Source organism: Zea mays, chromosome 9, assembly GCF_902167145.1.
Source record: "Zea mays cultivar B73 chromosome 9, Zm-B73-REFERENCE-NAM-5.0, whole genome shotgun sequence".
In the NCBI taxonomy this organism is placed as follows: Eukaryota; Viridiplantae; Streptophyta; class Magnoliopsida; order Poales; family Poaceae; genus Zea; species Zea mays.
Genome location: NC_050104.1, coordinates 6,770,885 through 6,798,438, shown reverse-complemented (window position 1 = coordinate 6,798,438; position 27,554 = coordinate 6,770,885). Strand labels below are relative to the sequence as shown.

The 27,554-nt window shown below is 43.1% G+C and overlaps 2 protein-coding genes across 2 annotated transcripts; one reads left to right on the top strand and one right to left on the bottom strand.

Moving 5' to 3' along the window:
- Positions 1–3,934: 3,934 nt before the first annotated feature.
- On the top strand, positions 3,935–8,667 carry LOC100286012 (uncharacterized). Its single transcript, XM_020543734.2, has 11 exons — positions 3,935–4,237; positions 4,414–4,479; positions 4,605–4,623; positions 4,731–4,798; positions 5,007–5,034; positions 5,168–5,229; positions 7,142–7,241; positions 7,592–7,651; positions 7,788–7,924; positions 8,054–8,243; positions 8,329–8,667. The coding sequence occupies exons 1-11, from the start codon at positions 4,053–4,055 to the stop codon at positions 8,512–8,514; spliced, it is 1,101 nt and encodes a 366-aa protein (XP_020399323.1). The 5' UTR covers positions 3,935–4,052; the 3' UTR covers positions 8,515–8,667.
- A 13,938-nt stretch (positions 8,668–22,605) lies between these two features.
- Positions 22,606–24,307, bottom strand: LOC100276146 (uncharacterized). Its single transcript, NM_001150003.1, is given in 2 exon segments — positions 22,606–22,962; positions 23,893–24,307. Coding segments are annotated over 2 exon segments (474 nt in total). The 5' UTR covers positions 24,195–24,307; the 3' UTR covers positions 22,606–22,790.
- Positions 24,308–27,554: the final 3,247 nt, after the last annotated feature.

Here is a 27,554-nt window from a genome sequence, read left to right as displayed (position 1 = left end):
TTTCGCGGTTCCAGATCTCCAAAGAAGAGTCAACCATCATGAAGTTATCCAGGCAACTCCGAACCCCGATAGGTGCGCGTAAATGCCTCTGAAGTCCGTACGGACATATATAAGTCGGTCGCTCGGTCCACATAAATACGACTCCCTAGTCCCTACGCAGATCGCCAGCACCATTGACGCCCCGGCTCGCAGCGACAGACACCGCAAACCTGTGACTCAATCATCCTTGCCTGCCGCCGCTACGCCGATGAGTTTCCAGGACGTGTGCCACGGCATGGAGGCGGGCCTCCCTCCGCGTCCTCCGCCGCCGCCGCAGGCCTTGGTGGCGCATTGCGTCTTCCAGATCAACACCAAGGTGTCCGAGCTCCGCCGCCTCGAGCGCGAGCTCGCCGCCGTCGCCGTCGGGGGCGATGCCCGCGTGGTCCGCGAGCGCATCCACAGAGCGCGCGCCGATGTCACGCGCCTGGCTCGGAACGCGGCGCGGAGGCTGGCCGACCCCGCCGCTGCCGCCGCCGTCATGTCCAAGCTGGCCACAGACTTCCAGGCCGCGCTCCGGGTGTTCCTGTTGGTGCACGGCCGGATCATCGAGGACGATCGCCACGAAGCCACCGCCGCTGCCCGTCGTGCGCCGACGATGTTTCGTTTTCGTCCACGGTCGCCGCCGAGCTACGGTTCTCGCATCGGATCACAACTGACCAATGCCAATACCAATGCCAATGCTACTGCCGGCGCCGATCAGCAGTGCGACATCCAGATACAGCAGCAGCACCTGGTTGAATCACGGAGGATGCAGGAGCTAGCCCTTCTGGACAACGACATCGCCTTCAGCGAGGCCCTCATCGAGGAGAGGAAGCTGGAGATACGCAAGATTCAGCGGGACATGGACATCGCTGAGATCAACGAGATTTTCGTGCACCTCGCAAAACTAGTCCATGACCAGCAAGGCGCCATCGATATCGTCGAGTCCAACATGGAGAAGGCTACCATGGACACAAGCAAGGCGAAAGAGCAGCTATCCAGGGTCGCACTGACGCATGAGACGGACTCGGCGATGAAGTGCTCGCTGACCACTGTTTTTGGGCTCGTCAAGTTGATCTTTGCGTGCGTGTTGGAACTGTACTATTTTGACGACGATTGAGCTTTGGGTGAAGAATTGTTTCGTCGCTTTTCTTTTTGTAAAAAAAGGCACCGAGGGAATTTGCAAATATCATGATTGATTTAGGTTGAGATAATCTACAAATTTTTTAACCTCACGGTTGATGAACACCTCCGTTAGGGGTTCCATTAGAGTAGGATTTGTTGGATAATAGAGTTTGTTTAAGTATGTTGCGTAAATATTGGTTTGTTTCGTGACGCACCTCTTAGCATAGAAGATAGGAATAGAGTTTATTGAGGTGATCACGCATGTAACAGAATCATTGTAATCTCCGGCTTCTTTTGCCCATATTAACATACAAGCTCGATAGAGAACAAATGCCAGAGTTTAATCAAAAGGCTTCCGCTCCTCTGATTTCTCACATGGTAATCGGAGCCATCACCAAATAGGAAACTCATACCACGATCCCATCTTCAAGCTCTTCAGTTATAGCTCTCATGGCTAGAGCATCATCATCTACTATCCCAAACCTCACCACCATGAATCTCCATCCTATACAGTGGCGGACCCAGGATTTGAGGACAGCCTAGGCAAGATTAAGTTGCTATCCTCTATGCCTGTGCTTGCTTGCTTCTCTCCATTGCCGTAGGATTAAGCGTATGGTGCTTGCTTGCTTCTCTCCATTGTCGTAGGCAAAGCAGCCCAGGCCACCGCCTGTGGTGCCTGGGTGGTGAGTCCGCCACTGATCCTATAGTTGACAAGCTCGACAAAGGAAATCATCCAATCTGGAGTGCACAAGTTATGGCCACCATTCGTGCGCGCACGCCTTGAAGGGTTCTTAACAGGGAAGAAGATAAAGCCAGCAGAAGAAGTAGAAATCAAAGATGTTGACGGCAATCTCATCAGGACTGCAAATTCAGAATATGAAGACTAGATCGCTACAGATCAGCAGGTTCTCACCTACTTGCTCGCATGTGTGTTCAAGGACATTTGGATGCAGGTGGCGTCCAAGAGTTCTGCAGCAGAAGCATAGAGCACCATTGAAGTGCTCTTCACATCCCAGACTTGTGCGCGTGCTGTCAACACACGCCTTGCACCGCCAACCACAAAGAAGGGTGCAATGAAGGCCACCGAGTACACTGCCAAGATGCATGCACTCGGTGATGAGATGGCCGCTGTTGGCCGTCCTCTACAAGAAGAAGAATTGGTCGATTACATACTAGCACGACTCGACGAAGAAAATGATTCGGTGGTGAACTCAGTTCTCGCCAAGACCGAGCCTACCACCGTAAGCGAACTAGTTGCCCAATTTTTTGCTTTTGAAACTCGTGTTAATCTACACAGTTATGATTCTTCTGGATCACCAGTGAATGCCACAAGCCATGGTCGTGCCCGTGGTGGACCATCACGTAGCGGATTCGGTCGCGGACGTGGTGGTGGTCGGGCGTTCAACTGCTCGACACAAGGTGGTCGGGGGTCCTTCCACAATAATAACCCTCGGTCTAGTGGTCGTGGTGTCATCAATCACCCACAATGCCAAGTCTATGGAAAATTTGGACACACGGCCGATCGTTGCTGGCAAAATTTGACACCTGGGGTGTTACAATTCTATTCCTTTTTGCACGTCTCTTCACTTATAATATTGATCTAAGTTAACACTCATATTGCGAGAGCAATTAAATGAAGAAGTTCTCTCCTCTCCCGCTATTCATTCAAACATGGTTTTGATTTTACTAATCCACTTTAGACCAAGTTTGTTTTTGTTGAGCTGTTTTTACAGGATCACCTATTCACCACCTCTAGGTGCTCACAAATATTTTTTTTCTCTTGTGGATGCGGGTATGACCACCTTATGTGTCTATTGTGTATCTTACCTACTGCCATCAATATTGGTGGGGCCAGCTATTGCTAGGTACTATGCTGTTAGTGACACGATACAATGTGGGTGTTTGACGAAATGCCAATGGTAACGCACATAATCAAACAAAAACATACCACATGTTTGGTTGTCTTCGTCAGGAGAACTATACTCCTTCCATGCATTGACTATGATAATACACGTGTTTAGTTCGTTCCACGTATACGCGAAACGGAAAATGGTCGTATCGGGCGGACTAAGCTCACGTGACACTGGCTCCGTGCATACATCCATCCAATAAGATCGACCGTCCAATTAGACGGATAAACGATGCAACAAAGTAATAAAGCCAACCAAACTGTACCAAGTATTTACACTTGTGCAAGCATAGTCTCGTGTGAGTAGCTATGCATTAGAAAATACATTGAAAGATATGGACTTTTAAGCTCGTAGCAATGCTCGGCCTCGGATATAGTTTTTCTGTGAATTTTCTATGATCGAACTAGTTTTTAGGGTTTATAATTTCTTAATTTTTGATAAAAACTATGTGGCTAATTTTTTGATAAAATATTTATTGTTTGATCTACCTCATGACTTATTAATATACTAGTATCCCGTGCTAACACTACGATTATGGAGAAGAGAGGTCCACGGCGACGCGAGTGAGGGGGAGGGGTATAACTTAGAAATTGCCACCAGCACACCAGCGTGGGGATACGGGCTACAGGTACAGGTGATTATGTCGTGATTTGGCATTAAAGCAGCTCGATTGAGCAGACATCATTACAACGCTGCCTGCCTCATTTCCTGCGAGACGAAGGTACACTACACTGTACACGGTGCACTAGAGTCGTAGCATTCGTTCCGTTGGGGTTGGTTGCTGGCGGTTGACCGGCGAATTTGAGGCGGTCCGCCCCGGCCTCCCGACAAACTCTCTCCTCCTACCAAACCCAGCCGGCCTAGCTGCTACCTGCTACATCATCTGCAGGCATGCATGCATCCCCGACGACCCTAGCCTCCTCCCTAGCTCAGGCCTCATCCTCTTCGTCTGATACTAGTAATCTATAGAGAGTGATTCTCAGCATCATATCGTCAGCCATGGGCCGCGTGAAGCTGCAGATCAAGAGGATCGAGAACAACACCAACCGGCAGGTGACCTTCTCCAAGCGCCGCAATGGCCTCATCAAGAAGGCCTACGAGCTCTCCGTCCTGTGCGACATCGACATCGCGCTCATCATGTTCTCGCCCTCCAATCGCCTCAGCCACTTCTCCGGCAGGCGCAGGTCCGTCCGTCGCCATTCCCGGCCCTGCGGTTGCCATGCTGCATGCGCGCGCGCGCGCCTGACTTTCCTCCTTTTTCCTCTCCTGCTCCGGCCGAATTCAGGCAAAACTTATTATATACAGGAGTATATATAATATTTGGTGAAATCACATTTTTTTGTTAATTTTGCTTGTGTAGGATCGAGGACGTGATCACTAGATACATCAATCTCCCGGAGCACGAGAGAGGAGGAGGAGGAGGAGGGTACGTTCGTCCGGATGCCTAATCTTCTTCCTTCAGAACCTAATTTTGTTAATTTTTGTTAAGGCAACCGCAAGTTTTGTTAGGACTATCTTGTTTATCGTCCGATCTTATTTGCTGTGATGCAGAGTCGTTCGGAATAGAGAGGTGGCGTGCCAAATTTGTCTCATACTACAGTTTTATCGTGATGCCAAATTCAATGCAGTATCTGATTTTACTATCATAATGTTAAAAAAACGTGTCTCCAAATACAGTATCTGATGAACATGCTTACGCAACTCAAACGCGAGGGTGACATTGCCGAACAGCTCACACCACCCAAGTATATATATATCGACCCCCTCTTAACATTATTTGCAGCTATATATGGTTTCTTCCGGATGGGAATTATATTAGCTGTGTTGATCATCTTTCTTTATATTTATTTGCATTGGTTATCTTTTTTTTTTTGTCTCGTTTTCTCGCTATTTATATATGTGCTCTCGTTGTTTCTCATTCATCTACTTTGTTATATTACCTTCTTCAATCAGTAAAGGTCCAGCGAACTCCAACATAGAGGTAATGATAAAGTATCTCTTATAGGCATGAATCATCTTCGAGCTAGCAAAAGACAACGTACATTTTAAAACCATCAAAACATACGGTATTCCTGACTGTTAGTTTGTTTTGTTGTCTAATTTTGCACGTACAGGATCTTCAGCACGAGATTAGAAATTACAGACATCAGGTCGAAGAGTTGGAGAAGCAAATTAGGTTCTACACAAACTCCATCCATGCATCCATGCATGCATGCATTTTCTATGTATTTTTATGCTCAAATATACACCAGGTTACGGTCTCATTTTCACTAGATAGACAATTACTAATTCCTTTTCTAAAACCGGACGTTAATTTAGATCCCATGCAAGCTACCACGTCGTCACTCCAAATAAGGATGCAATCAATCCAGTCATGCCATCACTATGGTTGAGATAGAGTGCTCAAGCCTATAACATACTTGATACTCCACTCTAAGCGAGCGCATATATATGTAGGACTCATTCAAAGTGGGGCCAGTAATACCATCACTATCGCTCTATATGGGGTGTGTGCGAGCTTTGCCACGTAGGAATAGTTAGATACTGGTAGTTTTAATGAAGGAAGAAAAAAGGAAATAAAGTTATAGTAGCATTTTACTATAATTCGAAATTCTATTTTAACAATATTATATAGCATTTCTTAAGGAAATGGGTATATCTAATAATTGATGAGATCTAACTAACTACTAACAGCTAGTGATAAGTTAGATTAATAGGACAAATAACTAATTAGCTAATTTCTAATACTTAAGAATATAAACACGCAGATTAATTGTTAATCCACTAGATGTTAGTCCTAGTCTATATAAATAAACTAGAAAAATAATATTAACGACAACATGATATAATTACTATTATTTCATCATATATGATCGTTAGTTTAACAACAACTTTATCTCATTTATAAGAAAGAGCACCACTCAAATAAAAAAACCAAACATTAGCAACATATACAATAATAACAAGTCATTATTAAAGTGGGATGTCTACTAATTTCAAATATTAATATCAGTGTATAATATTAAAATACTAATATGGTAAATAATTAATAATTATATAGTTTACTGTCTTTATTATTTTACTGCTCACATGAAAGATTTTTTATTTGGATATATTTCTAAATTATGTTGTTTTGTACCTTTAAAAAAATATATAACGGTTTTCCAAAACAACTAATTGGTTAGTTCAACCACTTACCACACATATTCATATATTATTTTTAAATAATAATTCAACTTAGTTGTAAAAACTTATTTCCAAAATCATATATACTTTTTTATTAGTTGAATATTCAATTTCTTTCTTCATGTAGAATTGTTCCACAGAAAGTATTAAATTAGCTAACCATTATTTTAAAATATAAATTTTGATAACTTTATTGTCGATTTCATAAAATTTGTAATGTCACTAAGATTATCAATATTTCACGTCACCTATAATTATTTGTATTTTAACAATTATTATGATTGGACATTCCAAGTCTTGTTTTCCAATCCATTAGTTTCTGTGAACGTTTATATTGTTTATGTAATTAAAAAATAATTAGTTTATTGGCCATCTAAATAAGTATGTTAAGTATTAGTATGACACATCTATGTCCCGTTACTCTATCCTTTAAATATACCACTGTCGTGTATTTGGCATTTTATGTTGTTACGGGGTGGAAAAGCACTGCAATAGTTTCGTTATACTGGTGCAATGCAAGTAGCGCTGGTAATGGATCGTGATTTAAATGCTTCTTAACAAAATGGTAAGGTTTTAAATAAATTTTTGTTAAAAAATGAATATAAATATGACTCAATCATAATCCGATCCGATTTTTAAATTTTATAGTGTAAACTTTAGAGCTCATTGTCACCCCTAGGTGCAAATGGCAACCATCCAAAGATATCACATAAAAAATAAAATTTACTCTAGAAATACTAATCGTTATATAAAACTGAGATAATTTATACCACTACTTAATCCATTCTTACTTCATTATGAAGAACGGGTAGTATCTTTTTTTTTCTTTACAACAAAGACAATTCTAGGATTTTCTTAAAGCTTTCAATCCTTTAGCATCTATCACATTGGTGTGTCGTCAGGATGTTCGAGCCAGATCCGGCGGTGTTGGTGTTGACGAATGAAGCCGAGACGTGCGAGAAATTCCTCATGGACACACTCACCCGTGTCGAGGAGCGTATGGTTAGTCTACAAAATATGTTTTCATGTAAGAGTATATATATATATATATATATATATATATATATATATATATATATATATATATATATATATATATATATATATATATATATATAAATAAAGAACGTGCCAAATTTCAAAATAAAAAATATCGAACAAGTAGAATATGTTCATTTTAATTTTATTTTCCATGTTTCCACCTAGCTATAGTAGGTGATTTTATTTCCCTCCATATTTTGCACTTGGCTGGTTATTATTATGGTTAAATTTGTTCCGTGTCTTCTAAAGACCAAAAAAGAGAGAGTCTTATATTAACCATCGTGAATATTAATAGCGTACATTGCCTGCAGAAATATCTGTCGTGCAACCAGCTGGGCCCGTTCGAACCGTCACCCACCGACATACACGACGTATGTGATCGAGTTTAATGCATCATGGTCTCCCATCCCATGCATCGGTCGTAGTTCATGATCATGCATGCATGCATGGGTCATGCATCGATCGAGCACGTAATTAATTACTACTCCTGATCATGGGTGGGTGCAGGTATTCGGTGTGTCGCAGCAGCAGCAGCAGCAGGGGGACCTGAGCGCATTCGGGGCCGGCGACGTAGTATCGTATTTCGCTGGCGGAATGGCGGCGTCGGACATCTTCTCCGGTGTTGGCCCGATGTCGTCTTTCAGGTGGGCCGAATCCTCTCCCCAGTCGGATGGGCTACATTCACCAGCTATCTTTCCTACTTCCAACCGTGGGCCGAGCCCATGCATGGTTTACTATTGTGAGAGCTCATGCATGTGCATGCTGATCTCCAGCGAGCAGACGATTTTCGACTCGATGCGGCCGGACCCGGCCGTCATGGCTGGACTGGACCCGGGAATAGCCACGATCTGCACCGTCGACCAGCAGCCTCCCAGTCTCAACTGGGAGGACGCGTACGCGTCTGCGGGGCTCCTCTCCGCGCTCATTCCGTCCACGCCCTTCCCCCTCGATGAAGACCAGCAGGCGAGTTGAGTACCATCCAATTCGACAACTACTGCTTTAGTTTCCCCCCTGATTTGCTAGCTAGATACTACGGTATGGTCTCCAGATACAGGACGCCATGGCGCCGGTGCTCACGTCTCCGATGGTGCCGCCGCCGCCGCATCACGTGCACGAGGAAGTGGAGGCGCCGGAAAGCTGCTCCAACGTGTCGACGGACGGGGACCGCGCCGCTACAACCGCCCCCGCCGCCGTCGGTCAAGAGCACGGGCTGCCCAGTGCGGTCGTCGACTAGCTAGCTGCATCTGCTTGTCCGCAGACTGTTTTGCAGCATCACTTCTTTACCCAGCATAGCAGTTGGAAAGCCTACAGCTAGCCAACTAGCTAGACAGCCAAGGATGGATTATACCTCTTCCTCTAAAAGAATTAATGCTTCAAATTCTCCTTATTTAAAAATCAAACGCCAAAACATAAGATATCAGTAGTATAAGGGAGGGTCAACAAGTTTTCATGATAGCATCCCTCGTGTGCGTCTATATAAGACTACGTCGACGAGAATTTTCTAGCGCGCTTTCACACATCGTTACGCTAAGTTATGTTTTCCCGGCTCTGTGTTCTTGTCCGCACAAGACACGTAGTAAGAAGGGCTCCGAAACCATCGTCGTTGTAACAGATTCTGCTCGGGATAGGCAGCCGATCGGGTTTTTGGGGAGCGCACAACGTGACTGCTTGATCGACATTGACTCGTTGGTGACATCGGCATGTTTGCGAAATCGACATCGGCTTGTTCACGAAAACCTGATCGTCTTGTTCCTGGTGGCTGTTCGCCAGACTACACTGCGAACATCGTCCTGGGTCGAATTCCGATCGACTACATCGAACATACATGCCTCGCGTGAATAGAGCCAGCGGTGTCTTGAGCATTGTTTCTTATTTTTGCGCATGTTATTTTGTTGTTTGCTGCTACTATGAGTAGTTATACACACATGCACATAGCTGTCATCACGTTTATCGCGCTATATATTTCTCAACTAAATTGAATCTGAAAATGTCTAAATTCCTAACACTAAATAAGACAGTTTCTACAATGTAAGTCATGGGCTGCTCAACTTGACGAAAGAAATGGTGAAGTTGAGGTGAACTTCACCTTTTTTATGATGTGGGGTAAAAGGGTGCTTCACAAACACTAATTTTTAACTGAGAGATAATTACCAACCATTACCACCAATTACAAAAAAAAGGGGTTCATTCTTTTTCCTCTCGGTAGGCGATACACCTTTTCCCTTCCTTCTTCGCTACCGCAACAGATGGCAACACCGGCCGGCGCCACAACCGGGCAGAACTCGACGCCGGAGATCGCCGAGGACATGGGACACGATCCGCCGCCGGGTCCGTGCGGTGGAGGAGTCGCCCGTTGAGCAGAACCTGCGATTGCTGGGCGACGCGCAAGCAAGACCGTCCGCGATCTGGGCACCAACACTACCGTCGTCGCCTTGCTCGAAGAAGCCGTAGCCGCCAGAACCGTCTGCGCCGTTGGACGAGAAGGCACAATACGGGATCCATCCACGCCACCAGATCCGTCCGTGCCGTTGGATTAGTATTTTGATTTTTTTTTTCCAGTTTTCTTACGACAGGTGCTTCGTTGTTTCTTGAGCGTTTAATAATCAACTTGGAAACTTGGCATATCAACGCATGCATCCATATGCGAGGGCACGAACGAGTTCCTTTGTTTTTTTTGAAAGCTGTGACTTGGATAAAAAATGGGACTTTTTCGAGTAAGATCTTATTTTTCTGTGGAGTCGATCTACAAGGCAAAACACTCTCGAAAACTCTACAGCTTAAAGCAATTAAAGGCTTAAAGCTTATCAAGTTGAGCCGGTTTCTATAAAGTTAAGCGGTCCCAAACACCCCTATGATTCCTGCATTGTAAAGGAACCGGTGGTGTTGGGAGTTTTCTGAACCGGCATTGATATATGGTGAGATCTAGCGTTGATTTGGTCTGATACAGAGACAAATTAGCATAATAAATTTTAAAAGCAACAGTTTACTTGTAGTGAGCGTGTTGATTAAAATTATCTAAAAATTTAGGAGAACAACTGTTGTGCAAGGAGTCTTTCTTTGCAAGCGTGCAAGCAAACAATCTGATCCATTAGATTACGATCCAACCGTAGGTCACGTTTAACACTACTCTTCCACTATCAGCTCAATAATCTTTATAAAAAACCCCTAACAAACTATGGTTGTATCTGTGGTTGGATCGTAATCTAATGAATCAGATGTTTTTCTTGCACGCTTACAAAGAAAAACTGCTTGCATAGCAGTCGTTGCCAAAATTTAGACACGGCCGGAGAAGTAAAAAAAAAAGGTAATGGCCAAAAGGGTACTCGTATTTTTTTAAAAAAAAATATATAAGGGTAAGAATCGATGGCTGATCGAGCTAGCCAAGTTGTGGCAACGCAATTTGTCGCCAAGCAGCCACACACACCACATGAAATCGACAACGAGACTAGTAGTAATATCTGCAATTCTAAAAGGGGATGCCTTCCCCCATCCATGGTAGGGCATGCACCACCGTACCGCTGCCGAACCCCGGGGCCGGGGACCACCAGAGCTCCGTCCTGACGGCGCACGCCCGGCACGAAAGCCATGGATCACCGAACGCTCAGGCTCCGCTCCCCACCACGCGACCTGATGGATGGATGCTAGCTTGCGGTGATGGCTACCCTCCCAAGTAAAGTAAAGCTACGCTTAAGCTAATCATACGGTTCCCCCATCAAAGTGCGTGCCGGTAAGCCGTCGCAGTAATCTTCTAATCATCGAGTTCCGAGTTCACAACAAGCAAAACTACCAATTTCCGACGGCTAGCTGGACTATTCGGACGGCCTGGTAGCCAACCGGACTTTTAACTTTACTTCTGACGGCTCCGAATGATCCTCGGAGATAAACTTATCACCGACGGTTTATCTGCTAGCTGTCGGAAGTAATCCTTATGTCCGACGGTTTGTATGAAGACTGTCAGATAGTGGGACTCACTAGTGACAGTTACGGTCATTAACGGTTACAAATGCCGATAGACATAACTTATTTTCGACCAGCTGTCGTCGGACAAAATGTTATTTCGAATCAATTAAGGCCGAGGGACTACTGCCGTCAGATATAAGCCGAAGGTCGTCAGAAATAAATTATTTTCGATGATATAGGTCTTATTTCCGACAGCTTTGACCGTCGAAAATTCGATGTATTACTGCTATGGTTGCGAGATTCATATATATATTGTATTCATGTGTAGCGTCATGCCACACAAACACGTAGCCTTTGCGGCGATACGTCGTCCGTCCATGTTGAGATGGTGCTCTACTATCATCAAGCTTTACTCCTCACCAGAGGATCTATATCACACTGTCTATATTTTAAACTTCATGCTTTGATACGGTTTTTATATATTATATAAATAAATATTAATAAAATTATTTTTTAGTTCTAGAGTGTCAGCGCGGAATGTGAGACCGTGGTCCACGTACCCACGTTAGGTTCCTAACGTATTTTCTACTCTCTTTTTTTACACCTACTCAGGATAGCCACTGCATGCAGGATCGCACTTAAACGAAAGATACTTATTACACACGACATTTTCAGCGGTTTGGTTTCGTGGATCTGACGTTGTTCTAGCTCGACCCGACAGGGGTCCTTCGTCCATATGTGCAGTCGTGCAGATGTGTGCTAGCTCTCATCAGCTCCTCCGGTAATATAATATATAATATAAAGTAGCCTCCATTCACAACCAAAGACGGAGACGTGCTGAGGGCGAGGCCAATTTCGGACTGCAGTTGCATGTCCCACATGTGCATCTCTTTGATTATATATACCTGCTTCTTTTCTTTCTTTCAGGGGAGACGACGCATTGAGCGTACTAGCTAGCCTAGCTAGTACGAATTGCGCGCATTGGGAGAGAATAGTTTGGTAAAGAAGTCATGTGCGATCATATGCATGCGATAGTTTGAAGTTAGACTAATCTGGACCGCATATGTAACCAGAGTGGCACATGCACACATATGACATATGCAGCTAGATCATACAGAGCCAAAGTAGGAAGTTTCAAAATATATATTTAAATTGTCCGTCTCTTTGCCTTTCAAAACCTTGAATTAATAGGCTGTCTCTGGGTTCTTTTTGACGAGCCGTTCTGTAGATAGGACGTTGAGTTTGAAAACAAACAGATCGAGTGAAAGCCACTGTTCAAGTGTCTATGTAGGCTGTATTGATTACATAGAACATTTGCGTTTATTAAAAACAGCAGAGTATCATGCATGCATGATATATATTATAAGGGATGGTATGAAAGAGTACAAAATTGTATCCGAGTAGCGTAGAAGAAGGGAACTGGTCTCCTGGCTGCTTTCGCTTGTTGGAGCTAGCTACAAGCTGAAGCCTTATTTGAACGGCCTTGATCATTATTGTCATGCCCTTGCTTCCTAAAAGCAAGCTTTTGGATTATTATTCTTTTTTTCTTGATCTTTGTACGTGTTTCACATAGTTGAGTATGACTCTTGAGTCTTTCTTTCTCTTCCAGAAACTATTCAAAATTCAAGTCCAGGTTCTATTTGTCCTCAACTGTGTAGTATATATTATAGTAGTGCACATGAAAAAGTCTCATATTCTTTTGGAAAATACTTCATAATCACATATGCACTACAAATTCCTCAGGTAGAGACTGTCCAATGTACTTGTTGAGCTTAGCTATATAGTGGACGTCATTTTCTGAATGTAGTAGGCACGCACCCCCATTGTCATCATATCTTATGTTAATGAAATCACTCATTATAGTCCTAGTATAAGCTTTCAATGACCCGGTGAACTGGACAGTCACTCTGTTCAGAGATAATCTCTGGCTGTTTCGCACTCTAGTATAGACCCTGTAATCGGAACTCTACTGAGGCTCTTGATTATCATAAAACACTTCATGTTTGATCTATCCCATTTCACCTATTCTATGTAATATTGCATCATCTTTTGCTCATATTATGACACACGTCCTCTTTGGGTCCAATTGATTTCTTGTTCTAGAGTGTGTAGTCAAGTTCACTCAGAGAGCTAGCACTACATCAATCTTTTTCTCGACGAACCGGATAATTGCCACCACTTAAGGCCATGTTCGTTTGATCCCAAAACCATAGGGATTGAGGGAGATTGGAAGGGATTGGAGAGGATTTTAACTTGTAGGGGATTTAATCCTCCTCAATCCCTATGGATTAGCATAAAACGAACAGGGCCTAACGGTTCTATCTGCCCCAATTGGCATTTGGACCTTTGCAAAGAAAATAATAAATTTAGGACTAATCATGGTAAAAATTCTGAAAATAAGATAATACTTACATAAATTAAATATTCAATATTGGTCAAATCATAACCATGTTTTTTAAATCTCTAATTCTTAACATTCTAAATTATAGTTGGATGAAATAGAAAAATAAGGTACTTAATAAAAGTACTCAACTTTAGTCAAGTATTGTTGTGCCACAAAAGAACAATCCTCATAAATAGATAGAATAATGCACAAAAGTATTCTAAAAAATTATGCAGCGGGAAAATAGTCCATGAAAAATTTTATATCTCCGGAAAAATCTTCTACTATTTTTTCCCATTTTCTATTTTCTTTAATTCTATTTTTGTATAAATGGAAAAGAAAATGAATAATTATTAGAAAAAATTTAAAAAAAAACTAATTTCAATATATTCTCCTTTATTATTCGGCCTTTCGGTCTGTTACTATTTGGCCTAGTGGCCACTATGTAGAGGGTGTGCGTGCCAGGGCTGTAACTTAGGCCCGGGTTGCCAATTCGGCAAGTGGCAACCACGCGCTCACCTCGCCTGAATCTAGATTGTAGGATTCAATTCAATGGTCACCTCTAAAGCATCGTAGTATAAAATATAAGTTGTCTCGCGCAAGCCCAAAACCCTAGCTCATTCTCTTCTCATCCTTGCTACACTCACCTCTTTGTTCTCCACCTTCTGTTCTTCTCTGGCAAGGCAGAGAGCAAAGCATAGTGGTGCTCTTCTAGGTGAGCGTGTCACCGTCAAGGTGTCTTGTGGACGGTGTCGTAGCACCAAGAGCTCTCCAAGCACCGATGGCGGTGGTCCTCTTCACGACGTTGGCGCATCATCGACTATGGCCTAGGCCAAAGTGAGTTCGTCACCCCATCTACCCTCTATTCCCTTCCCCCTCTGGTTTCAGAAAGATTTTTGGATTTATATGGGTTATGGTTTTGATTAGGGATAGGATTCTTCCATTAGGGGTTCAAGTTTTCTATCGGGCCCCTTTCTAAGTTCTTATCTAAGGGATCAGGGTTGGTGAACCAAACCCTAAGTCTTTCTATCTTAAACTTGAAGAATTGGGGTTATTGTTCTTATTCCTAAATCTCTTTGTTTTTATCTAATTCTCTTTCACTTTCTTGGTTTTTTCTAAGTTGGATCTGAGGCGCTTGGGATAGGGGTTCTACCCTGATTCTCCCTCAGGTCTAGATTTAGGGTTAGGGTTTGGGTCTTTGGCAAAGCTACCTAGATAGTGACTAGAAATTGTGTTTTTATGTCTTGGATCAAAGTTTGAACGACAAACTATTTAGCCATGGGGTTCTACTTTCCGTCAATCTTTTCTCAACAACGAACCATTACTTGGATTGTATGAGTTCAAATAATGCTTTACAAAAGACTATCCAAGTCTCTAGGTCGGACTGTTCGTTATACTATTTCAAGTGATGGATAGAAACTTTGAACATTCCATGTAGGTGTGTTAGTTTTTTATTGAACAACGAGCTATTTGGGACTGTATGCATATGTCTGTCATATTATATCAATTAGTAGATAGAAACTTAGAAGTTTCTCGATATGTTAAATATTGACTGTTGGTATAGGTGTACATTCGAGCCGCCCGGTCGGCCTGGCCCAAGCCCGAAAAGGTTCGGTCCGTTTAAATTTTGGGACGGCCCGACACGTTTTAATTTCGAGCCGGTCCACAGGCCTGGCCCTTGGCCCACGGCCTGGCGCATAATTGCTTAAACGTGTCGGGCTCATTTCGGACAACCCGAAATTATAAAAAGCCAGAAATTCAATTTTTGGCCCGAAATTCACATGAGAGCCCTAAATTCAAAACAAATTTAATAAAACAAACAAAAGATAAGACAAATAAATTTGATCAAAATCAAACTTAATATTTGTATTAAGTTACCAGAGCTATGCAATGACTACCTCATTAAAAACATTTTGTAAGAAGGAAAAAGAGTATAATCAGCTCTAAATAGAGTTCGTAAGTTTAGTTCATTATCTAATGTGCATAACAAAAGTAAGATTACATCACATGCTCTAATTCAAAGCTACAAAAAACATCTAACTAGCATCATCTCTAGCTTTGTGTTCTTTATCAAGTACATGAAAGTGTGGAATTAAGTGCAGTTTTAATGCCATTTCGTGCCTCTATATGGGCTATTTCGTGCCTGCCCTAAACAGGTCGTGCTCGTGTCCGCACATAGGCCATGATCTCGGCCCAAACCCAGCCCGATATATCGGGTGGGCTGTACTTTTTTCTTGTTTCAGGCCAGCCCATCAGGTCCGGCCCAAATGTACACCTATAACCGTTGGACTATCCATGCCTTTGTGGTGGACTGTTCACCAATGACTTATTGAGTTGTCTAGCATGGTTTTAATTGAAATATAATTGTTTCATTTTGAATGCATATTGTTCGTGGGTTGTATCTCTCACTGTTCGAGAGTGTGTTGTTTTCTTAAAAAAAAGTCTTATATCAGCTAGTTGTGGGATGTGAGGCTATAAATAGAAGGTGCGCGGGTGTGTGCACCTTAGCCTAAGCACCATGATCACTTATTAAGCATACGTACTTGAGCCATCCCACACCTCTTACTTATCAAGTCGGTTTATAAAGCAAGTAGATTGTTGGTAGAGGAGCAGATGGAAGTTATTAAATCCACCTTAACGAGACTAGGGGTGCATGAATTACGTCTCTCGTGTGGTGAATTACGTCATCGAGACCACGAGATATATTCCGTCTCTCTCGTGTGGTGAATTCTTTTCGTGCTTTTTTATTTCCATTGTTGTGATTATTTCTTACGCACTTACATTCGTAGAGATTATGACACCTTATTATCCTAGGTTGCGAATCCAATAATTCCTAGCTTAGCAAAGGCTAGAAGATTTGATTTTTTTCTTACGATTCTAATTAATTTTGCTTAGTGGCTTTTGTTTTTAGTAAAATCTATATCTATTTACCACACACACACACACCCCGCTTGTATGAATTAGGCATCGACACGCGTCCAGCAATTTTACTGGTACGAATTCCGGTTTTACAGTATACTTAGGCTCCGTTTCAATCTCACGGGATAAACTTTAGCTTCCTGCTAAACTTTAGCTATATGAATTGAATTGCTAAAGTTTAGCTTCAATTACCACCATTAGCTCTTCTGTTTAGATTAAAAATGGCTAAAAGTAGCTAAAAAAAAACTGCTAAAGTTTATCTCGCGAGATTGGAACGGGCCCTTATAGTACTTGATTGTTGTCGACTTGTCGTGGCGTACGGACGGACGCATTTACTAGCGTAACCTGTACTACTGTCGCGTTGCAATTTGTCGCCATGCTTTGCCACGTCACGCACGATGCGTACGTACATGGGCAATTTTTAAAACCAGGCGCGGATCGGCCATGGCTTCCTCCATCCACGGCAGGCGGAGCGGAACCCCGGCCCCCGGGGGACAGACAGGGTCGTGGGGACGAAAGCCACGCAGCACCAGACCCCACCACCACGAGCTGCCGATGATGCATGCAAAGGTAAAGCTAGTAGTACGCTTAAGCTAATTAATCTCATGATTCCCCATCCATCAAAGCGAGTGCCGCTACCCAGTTTCTTGAACCGCGAGCAGGCTAGGCTAGCATCTGCTACGCCTCTCTGTTCGTGCACGCGAGGGAACCGTCGTCGGGTCATTGTGGCCCTTGGATCAGGAGCGACGTGCAGTCACACGTTTCGAGCTCGGATTGGCGTCTCCGGCCCGTGGCTGGCGTGAGGGGGGATTTGTCCCTGCAATTATTATATACTCCATATCGGGGTTTGGGACTCTTTGGGAAGCGTCGTCAACAAACGCCAGAGCAAAGTTGCACCAACTTGCATGTTGTAAATAACGGCTTTGGTGTGCCCTCCCTCCTCCATCGGTGAAGCTGCGAGCCCTTTCCCAGTGGTTAGGAATAAAGATGTAACAGAAAAAGGATATCTCCCAATAGTTTCTTTAAATACTTATCTGAATGTACATACAGATGCTCTTAGGCTATTGGCGTGCGGCAGCACGGTGAGATAGAAATGCATCTATACATACCGTCTGGATCCTTGGAATTGAATTTCATTCTACTAATCGTAATTTAGGTATAGATCAATTAAGCTAATACGGTTTTTATACAAAACATATATATATTTGTATACTATTGTTAGTCATATGAGGAAAAAAAATATTTATATGCTACATTTTTTATTATAGAGAATTAGCGAGTCGAAGAGCGCGTTATAAGTTGAGGAGTAGAAACATAGACTAGTGATACATCAAATCAATTTCCACCCTCTCACTCCTATAAATTTGAGATAGACCTATATCTATGCTTTTTGCAAAGTGGTGGATTGTAGAAATTCTAAACCAAATAACATATTCTATTAAGTAGATTCCGATTCCTTGAAGGGACCAAAACGGCTGTCTCGTGTGTTATTCATGTTATATAAAAAAAACAAATATAGTAGATTTCTAAAACTAAAAGTCTTCTTATAGGAAAGCAAGTATTGATTTTATGTATCACTAAGCTATGTTTCTACTCCGCAGATTATAACACGCTCTTCAGCTCGCTCCTCGGCCTATAGTAGAAATAACACTGTGGCCTGGGCTGCTTCGCCCGCCAGAAGAAAAGCATGGAAGATAGAAGCAAGCGAGCAGCTAGTGTGTGTGTATATATATATATATATATATATATATATATATATATATATATATATATATATATATATATATATAGAGAGAGAGAGAGAGAGAGAGAGAGAGGGTGTAGGTGTAGAGGATCACAGTGTAATCTTGCTTAGGCTGTCTCTAAATCTTGGGTCTGCCACCACTGCGCCACCTACGGTGTGAGAGCTAGAGCACATGAGAGCACTACCAAAGATATAGATTGGTGGATAGCTCAATAGTGGCTAATTGTTAGTCGGAGGACGGGCAAACTGTTTGCTCATTAGCCATTTGACCTTGCTAATAGGTGCTAGGACTATCTCCAGCATCATACCCATGCATATACCTATATATTCAAACTCCACTATTGCGAGCACTGCGGAAGAATGCAAATCTGCTGGAGTCGGCCTAATAGATCGTGTAAAGAGAAAAAAGACATCTATTGTCCAAGTCTCCAAACATACCATGGCATAATATTTGCATCTCCAACAATAAACCCTAAATAAAGCCCTAAATTGTGAAATAAAACAGTATTTAGAATGTTTAGGGTCTCGAAAGAAATGTTTACTCCAACAGTCAGGCATTAAATCATGTTATTAAGGAATAGACGGTTGGAGATTAAGTGGAGACGAGGATAGGGCTCCAGTATATGTGGTTTTGAGCCCTATATTTAGAATAGGATGGTGTTTAGAGTCTCTCTTGGAGATGCTCTAAGGGCTTGTTTTAGGTACTCCAGTATTCATTCCAATACGCATGAGTTAAGGAGGATTGTGTCGTAAATTAAACTAATTTACACTCTAATACCTCTCAACACATGTGTATTTAGGTGAATATTAGAGTATGGAAACATAGCATAGAAGACCTACACTACGTGTATCTTTGGTACTCCCTCCGTTTCTTTTTAGTTGTTGCTGGATAGTTTAATTTTGTACTACCAGCGACAATTAAAACGAAACGGAGGGAGTATATGAGTACGAGTACACCAGGTCATCCCTGTACCATGCACGACTCGTCAACGTGTTTCCCTTTTATAGATAGATATGCTGTTGCCGGTCACTTCATCGCAGAGATTGCACGGCACGGTGCAGTGCAGATGCGCCTCGGCTACCGCCTGGCCTGTCTGGACTATGGACAGGCCATGTGACCCAGCTGCTCGGCACGCGCCGCGCCACTGCACCGGCCCCGGCCCCGGCCGTACCCGCAAAAGCGACCGGGCGGTCACGGTTGCGCGCGGACGCCCCGAGACGAGGCGCGGTTCGCAGTCACCCGTTCCGTCCGTCCGTCCGCGCCTCCCGCCACGTCCACGTTCCAGAGCCAGATTGGGCCGCGCGTCCACGTCCGTCACGCTCCTCGCGCCGTGGCCGACCCTGGGTGTGTCTGGCGGTTGTCCTTGTCCCCCCGCCTCGCCTCGCCGAGGCGCCGGCGGCGGCCGATTGCCCACGGCGTTTTCTGTTGGTTTGTTGTTTCCTTGCGCGGGCGCGGGGCACGGAGCTGCGCGAGCACTGGCCGTATAGTGGCCAACGGCGCTGCAGATTCCATTCTCGGTGGGTGTAGGGCTGGAAACGAACCGAGTCAAGCTCGGCTCGGCTCGGTGCAGCTCGGTGGCTGACCGAGTTCGGCTCGGCTCGGCTCGATCATTTCACGGGCTGAGGAACCAGGCTTGGCTCGGCTCGGCTCGCGAGCCACACCCTGATATTATTTAATTGCATTATATAATGAATTATTAGTATATAAATATGAAATATATAATATAATTCATTATTATGAGGAATCTAAATTATTAATTGTCATATATCTATCATGAAAGATAAGAAATAAATTGATAGCCTATAAAACTAGCCAATATCCATCAGTATTATACATATTAAGTAATTTGACATAGCTCGCGAGCCGGAACGAGCCAGCTCGGCTCGGCTCGCTACGGGAACGAGCCCAAAAGGCAGGCTCGGCTCGGCTCGGCTCGAGGCTCGCGAGCCGCTCCGAGCTCGAGCCGAGCCTCGAGCTTATTTTCCAGCCCTAGGTGGGTGCACCAAGGTATCACACCCTTTCCCTTCTCCTGATTCTGTTCCCTTTTGTTTTCCTCCTCTCGGCTTGGGTCTCTCCGTCGGATTCTAATCCTCGCCGAATCGGACGGACGGACCCGTCCCACCTGCTCACCTGTGCGGTTCCATTCTCGTGGCGACAAGTGTCCACAGTTCACGTCCTTCTCCACGGTGAAGAAGAAGAAGAAGAAGAAAATTAATCAGTTCCCTTGTTGTTGGCTTGAATTGTATCGTATGCTTCTCCGTACTTGTCGCTCTCCTCCCTTCCGAAACCACGGCCGGCCAGGAGGCGCTCTGAAATTGCTAGATCGCGACGGGATCTCTCCAGTCTCCAGGGTCCAGGCTGGCATAGTCGCCGTCCGCCTTTTAGGATTCTCTTTTTGGGGTGGCCTTTCGTTTCACTTGCAGAGTTATGAGCCAAATTCGCTTTATTTGTAAAAACTTCGTGTGGCATGTACGTAGTGATAGATAGATAGTTTCGTAACAAGTCAATCCCACTTATCTCTATAGAGGATGTATGGATGGAGTCGGTTTTTTTTTCTTCTTATCGTAGGGCAAATGGGGAACGGCAAAAAAAAAAAAAAATCAAAAATGGAACTTACATGCAAGTGCACTATGATCATGGATGGACTACGACGACGATTACACGAGGATCAGATCTGCCACGGCCAGCAGTTAGGGGAGTGCCTCTCTGCCAAAGGTCCTCAAATTAATTAATCTCAATTGTCTTCAAGTTTATTGCAGGAATGATAGAATGACCTTCATCGTAGCGATCTCCACAGATTAAGGAAACATGTGGTAGCTTCAGCACTAATACTTAGACGAAACCCTTTTGAAGTATCTGAAGCACACGAGGTGAATGGAGATTCCAGCGACGTGCATAACACGTATCTGAGTGAAAAAGAAAATGACACCCTCAATAGACAATAGTCTCGGTTCGTAGATCATGTGTATAAAATTTAAGAATATAAGTGTAATTTCATATAAAATTGTATGTCGCACCACCACCACTGTAAATAGAGGTACATTGTCCATACACACGGGCACCTTTTTTTTGTTGTTCACGTATGTGCTTATCCTCGAATCGCTCAGCATCCGAAGCTATAAGATGCAAACATTTCTGAATCATCTTCTAATCTTCTAAATGTATCTTTGTAACCGTATCAAGCTAAAAGAATGAAAATAAAAGGGATAAAACTCATGACTTACGACTTATGTGTAACCATATTTTCATGATTCATCTTGTTGAATATTTCCACTTACTCATTTTAACCTTCTCCCTTTTGATTTACTCATTCATTGCGAGTAAATCAAAGATAAAGGGAGAGACAACCATATTGATTTACTCATACATTGTGGGTAAATCGAAGGGAGAGGGAACCATATTAATTTAATCATGTTGCCCTATTTTGGTTTTCCCGAGGAATCTTGACAAGTGCCCAACACCAGTCGTGTGTGCGTCGAGAGGAAGACAAAATGGTGACCCGCTACATACGAGATAAGTGAACAAAGAAAATAGAATGAATCGATATAACGAGAAATAAGCGTAATTGACGGCAGTGGCCGGTAATTTCCACCCAACTTTACGACGACCAATGAAAGAGATCTCATGGAGTACCTCTTGAGTTCTCCAAAAAAACAGAAATCTAGCCACTAGATTCACCGTTTTAGTGAAGCTAGAGCGTTTGAAAAACTTTTTGTGTGGTAGAACTATTTTTTTATAGATTTTAGAGTTGAAAGAGTTGTCAGTGTTTGGTACTGCTCTGAGTTCCAGCTTCAACGTGAAGCTATGATGTATAATATAAATTTAGACGGTTATAAAATATTTTAATCTAAATAAAAAAACAAAATGACTTATTTAAATATATTCGAAAACTTTACAACTTTATTTAATTTTTTTTAAGCTTATAATGACCTACTTCATCAAGTTTTGTGAACATTAAACGGTCCCGAACATGATATATACGGACAAAATAGAGCACGGCCCACGTGTTGCTGTCCGAATCTCTTTTTTTCATTGAAATGAGTAAAGGTTATTAAGACCACTTGTAATTTTTTAGTGGAAATCACATCGTTCAACTTTGCTTTCCCATGGGATTGCCGAACGCCGATGGAATGTAACAAACTGCTCTTATAGGGTAAATCGATCTAATTTTAGGCCGCTCAGTGTTCGCTAAACAAAAAACTTTCACGAAAATATTTGTAAAGTTCGATGAGAGAAAGGATTTTTAGCAACAATTTGGAGAACTTATGTTCTTCTTCCTGTCCAGATCACAACTCCTACTTTGCACCTGGATTTAACACAGCCCCTTGTGCTCGAGCCCCATCCCACCCCACCCCACCCACACACAGGCACAGATGAGATGATGCATTGCAAACCATGCCCCCAGTTGGAATCCCTACATCCTTCCCCTTCCCACCAATATACACACACAGTGACTCCAGAAATACAGGATATACATAGGCTGATGGAAACTGCTGCGTTTTTGGGGCCTACACCACCAGGGCTCCAAAAATTTTCTTCGTTGTTATTACCCCTCTGGCGATGCTAGGCGGCCGCTACGGTGCTGCTCTTGCCGGGCTGATCTGAGCCTCCACCGCCGCCGCCACCGACGCCACCGCCGCCGCCGCCAGCCGGAGTGGAGCACTTCTTCTCCATGAGCTCGTCGAGGTTCATCTGCTGCTGCCTACACTCCTGGCTGCAGAAGGCCACCTCACCCCTGCATGCGCAGACAATAAAAAAAAGTTTAATCCTAATGATGGCTGACGAGTACACGATAAGTTTGTATCTGAGCTGGTCCTGGATGCATGAGAGGCATTTGTATTTTTGCTAACTAACAATCTTTCTGCTAACAAAATAGAGGGGGCGGCAGATCTTTGAGTGTTGGACAAGTGTTATGTTGGAGACCTATGCACATGTCCATGAACAGAACGCATGTCGAGGTTGGTTATGGACTTTACGGTTACTGAGCAACGCCACTTGCTCAGGAACTGAACCACTCGGAGAAGAGGAAAACAAAAGATTCTTTTTCGTTTCTCTCTCTAAGAGAAATGAGTTCTCTTTCACTCATATTAAGAGGAGGAAAGCAATGGACAAGAGATATTACTAATACAAAAGTGCATCAGTGATTCTCCAGCAACCCAAGGGGCAGATGGCTCTTGTTTTCCTCTCAATCAACTTGTTCGTTTCATTTTCGTTCTGTCCACTTGGCCCGTTCAAACTGGCATCCGTATATATAGGATCATCATGCATCACCAAGCATTTGTAACAGCAAAGAAAAAAAAGAGAGAGAATCTAACACGATAAACTCGCAGAATATTCCTCAGGCAAGGAGACATAGGCAATGCGATCAAAATTTTTTTATCTCATTTTCTTTTTTTCAGGCAAAAATGGATATAAACTAATCGCACATAGTTCCTCTAAAACAAAAGGAAGCCAGATCACCCAAAAATATCCTGCGCCAAAGAAGCACCGAGATCAAAGCAGTTGCGCGGAAACGATCTTGGAGCGAGGGAAAGAACAAGCAGCAGATCGACAGGCTGAAAGAGATTCGACCAACAGCAGAAACATTGGCTGGCTACGCATACCTAAAAAAAAGCAGAGCCCACGCAACAAATCCGGCCAAAAGAAAGCAGAGAGGCTTACGCACATGTAGATGAAGGTGTCACGGCCGGGGCCGAGGCGGCGGTTGCAGATCCCGCAGGCCTTGAGGAAGGCTGCCGTCTCCATGGCGGGGAGGAAGTCCGCCGAGTGCGTCATCGTCATCTCGGCGCCCCACGCGGTCCCTGGCCCTGCCACCGCATGCCCCCTCGCCGCCCGCGTCTTGGGCCTCCCGGAGAGATCCGGCGGCGGCGCGAGGTCCGACAGGCTCGTCGTCCGACGCATCGCGGACGACGACGACGACGTGGAGCCGTTGGTTTTCCTGGGACGCTTCCTCGTAGGCGTAGACATGGTCACCTCGGACGGATCTCGTGACGGCGGCACCTTGCTGTCGTCGTCGTCGTCTTCTTCTTTGGGAGCGGAGGGGGCGGAGTGGCGAGTGGGGAGGTTCGCTCAGGACTTGTGGAGGGAGAGATGAGCCGTGGGGTGGTTAAAAAAGGAGGGAGAGGAAGGTGAGGGAATCGGCGGATCTGCGCCGTCCATCGGAATCTAATCGATCGATGGATACCATCCCTCACCAGCGAAGTGACGCCGATGAATTGAATTATTATTATTTTATTATATATACGGGTACAATTTAGATAGATCCACTTCAGGACAGCTTAGTTTTTTTGGGGTTAATCTAAGCTATTTTTAAAAACTGTCAGTAAAACAGCTTCATATATATGGTTTAGAGAGGACAACGAAGAGAGAGCTGTGAAAAACTAATTGTTTTTAGCTTTACCTCTCTCTAAAGAGAAAGTTGTGGCCACTTCTCTTCCTTCTTATGTAAGAGCATAAAAAAAGAGTTTTTATCTATAAAGTCATTTTGAAAATAGGTGTTTGATAAAAAAAACACGTAGTAATAACTTGTAAAGCTGTTATTAGTAAAGTTATACAAACGTGATCGTCCTAATGTTCACATTTTTTCTATTTTAAAGGATAAGGTTTATTTATGACGTGAGGTTTTGGGTTATTGAGACTTAGAGCAACTCCAGTAGTTCTCTAACAGACTTTCTAAATCAACAATTTAAGTAGTTAACACAAAAATTCATCTCCAACAGTTCTCTAAATGAACTTTCTAAATTTAACAACTTCTCATCTAACCTTATTTCCTCTCTACATTTGGCAACCATTTAGCAATTCCCTAAACAAAAAATATTTACTGCATTATGTAGATAACGAAGGTAATTGATGTCATCTATGACTTTATTTTTTATGTGGATAGATATAAAACAAAACTACAACCTATATTTAGAGAACTATTGGAGAACTCACATTTTTTTACTCCCAAAGTTATTTAGCAATTTCTTAAATCTGTGATTTAGAGAGCTAAAATTTACATAACTATTGGAGTTGCTCTTAGAGAGTGGCGTTTGTCCTTTACATATACGTGGAATACTTCTGGTTCCGGGCTTGCCGTGCAGCTGCTGTAGTGTGATGAGCAAGGTCGATGACATGTGGGGGCCAAGATATGCGAGGCCAATTATCGGTGAGAGGCTGACATGCAGGGACAATTATCACGGCACGGGAGGACAGTTGTTGGCATCTGCGTGCAGTATGCTTGTCGCACTGCAAAATGTCGGCTATCCTTGTCAAGACCCATGATGTTACCAAAGATTTTTCTATTTGACGTATAATTTGTCTCATGTACTCTCCGTAGCAGTCACCATAGTATGATACAATCTATAATAAATAAGTAATCCTTAGTCCGCTTAAGTCGTATTTGATTTATAGAGACTAATACTTAGTTCATTCAATTTTATTTTCTATATTTAACATTTTAGTTCCTAAATTATTAAATACAGAATCTAGTTTCTAATTTTTCAAAATTTTGAGTGGCATGTTTCCAACTGACTCTTCTTATATGCATAATAAATATGTATCTAAAAATGTTAAAACACCTTATAATTTAAATGGAGAAAAAAACCATCTAAACGTATGAAAAAATGGCATTCCCTATCTTATGAATATAACACAAATGTATCTCGTTGAGGACAAACTATTTATTTTTTTTACTAATTAATTAATTTATCATAAAGTTATAAAAATAGAAAAATCGGTTAAAATGGTAGAAAACCAAGTCTCCTTTCGCTATACTTTGATCCACACATGTTGGGGGAAATTGGGCTGAAAAATAAGCTGGATTGGTATTGCAGACCGAGAAAGAAAACTGTACGGGCGCACTTTAAATCGTGTCGGATTGGGTCGCCGCTCATTTGACCATCTATAGTCGAGTACCTAACCCTAACCATCTATGATCTGCGAGCGTGGAAACAAAAGTGAGAAAGAAAACTTCATCTTGTCTCACATTACACCACACACTTTACCGCTCGTCATCTCCGCCTCTCTTTTCGTCATATCGTCGTCCGACGCCTTTAGAACAAAATCTTAGGTGAACCGCGAGGCACAACTGGATCCGTGCGATCCAACCCTAGAAGCGTGTCGTACGCCTAGCTCACCATTGGTTTGGCTTGATCTGGAGGCACGTCGACTCCCGACGTATGTGCTGACCCAATCCTAGTCCCATGTTGTCTTCCTTTGGCACGACCAAAGAATCTATGAGTTTCAATAATTATACCATTTGAGCGAAGTCTAACTATAGAAACCGTAGCAGTGTACGAGATACTTAACTAGTATCTTATATAATTTAGATCCGAGAGAGTACTTGCAAGGAGCTTAGATGCACAGGTGTATCTATAATATACAAAATCAACTTCAGATGTTATCATCTAGGAATTCAACGTCTCCTCATCTGTGATTGTGCCTTTCTATCTCCCTGTGTTTTATGTACGGCGTGCACACTCTGCAGTCACCAAAGTGAAGCTGAAGAACAGGGTACAGAGTACGAAAGAGCTCAGCATGGCTCCAGGTGGATGAGCTGGCGAGGAATGCCAAAAGCAACTGACGTTTGCTCCAATCTTTGAATTATTTGGTTCATCCCCCCTCCGAAGTTCCTTCCCTACGACTGAAGCATGGCCTGACAGGTGTTGACTACAGAACTGTCCCCTGCTCGCCCGAGAGAGGAACAGAGTAACCTCCGCTCTCACAAAATAGGCAACGACTAATACGCGAGTAACCATTATGTATAAAGCGTACAAGCAGGTTTTTTAGTCCGTTGGATCTAGATCCAACCGTATATGTAATCGTGGTTTGTTAGGTTTTTTTTATAAATCTACACGAGGTGGTGGTGAGAGGATTTAAATGCTAAATATAACATATCGTTAGATCTAGATCTAATGGACCAAAAGACCTGCTTGCACGCTTGCACATAATGGCTGCTTGCATATTAGTCGTTGCCAACAAAATATGACCTCTCCATATGGTTGTCTCCGCATGGTTGTGTTGTGTCAAAAAATATGGGCATCTCACACTAAACGAAGTCATAAAATTGCAACAAATTATCGGATTCGAACCGATGACTTCTGTCTTACCAAGACATTATTCTACCACTAAGCGAAAAGCCCTTTATCAGATTTGAACCGATGACTTATGCCTTACCATGGCATTACTCTACCACTGAGTTAAAAGGGCTTTTTTATTCAATAATTAGCCACTTTCATTTACCATTATGGGTCTACTGCAAAGATTTCCCACTCCTTAGCCGTAAAGATATGTGGCCATGAAAAAGGAGGGGATTTAGTGGAACAGGATTGGCCGGGCGGTAGAGTC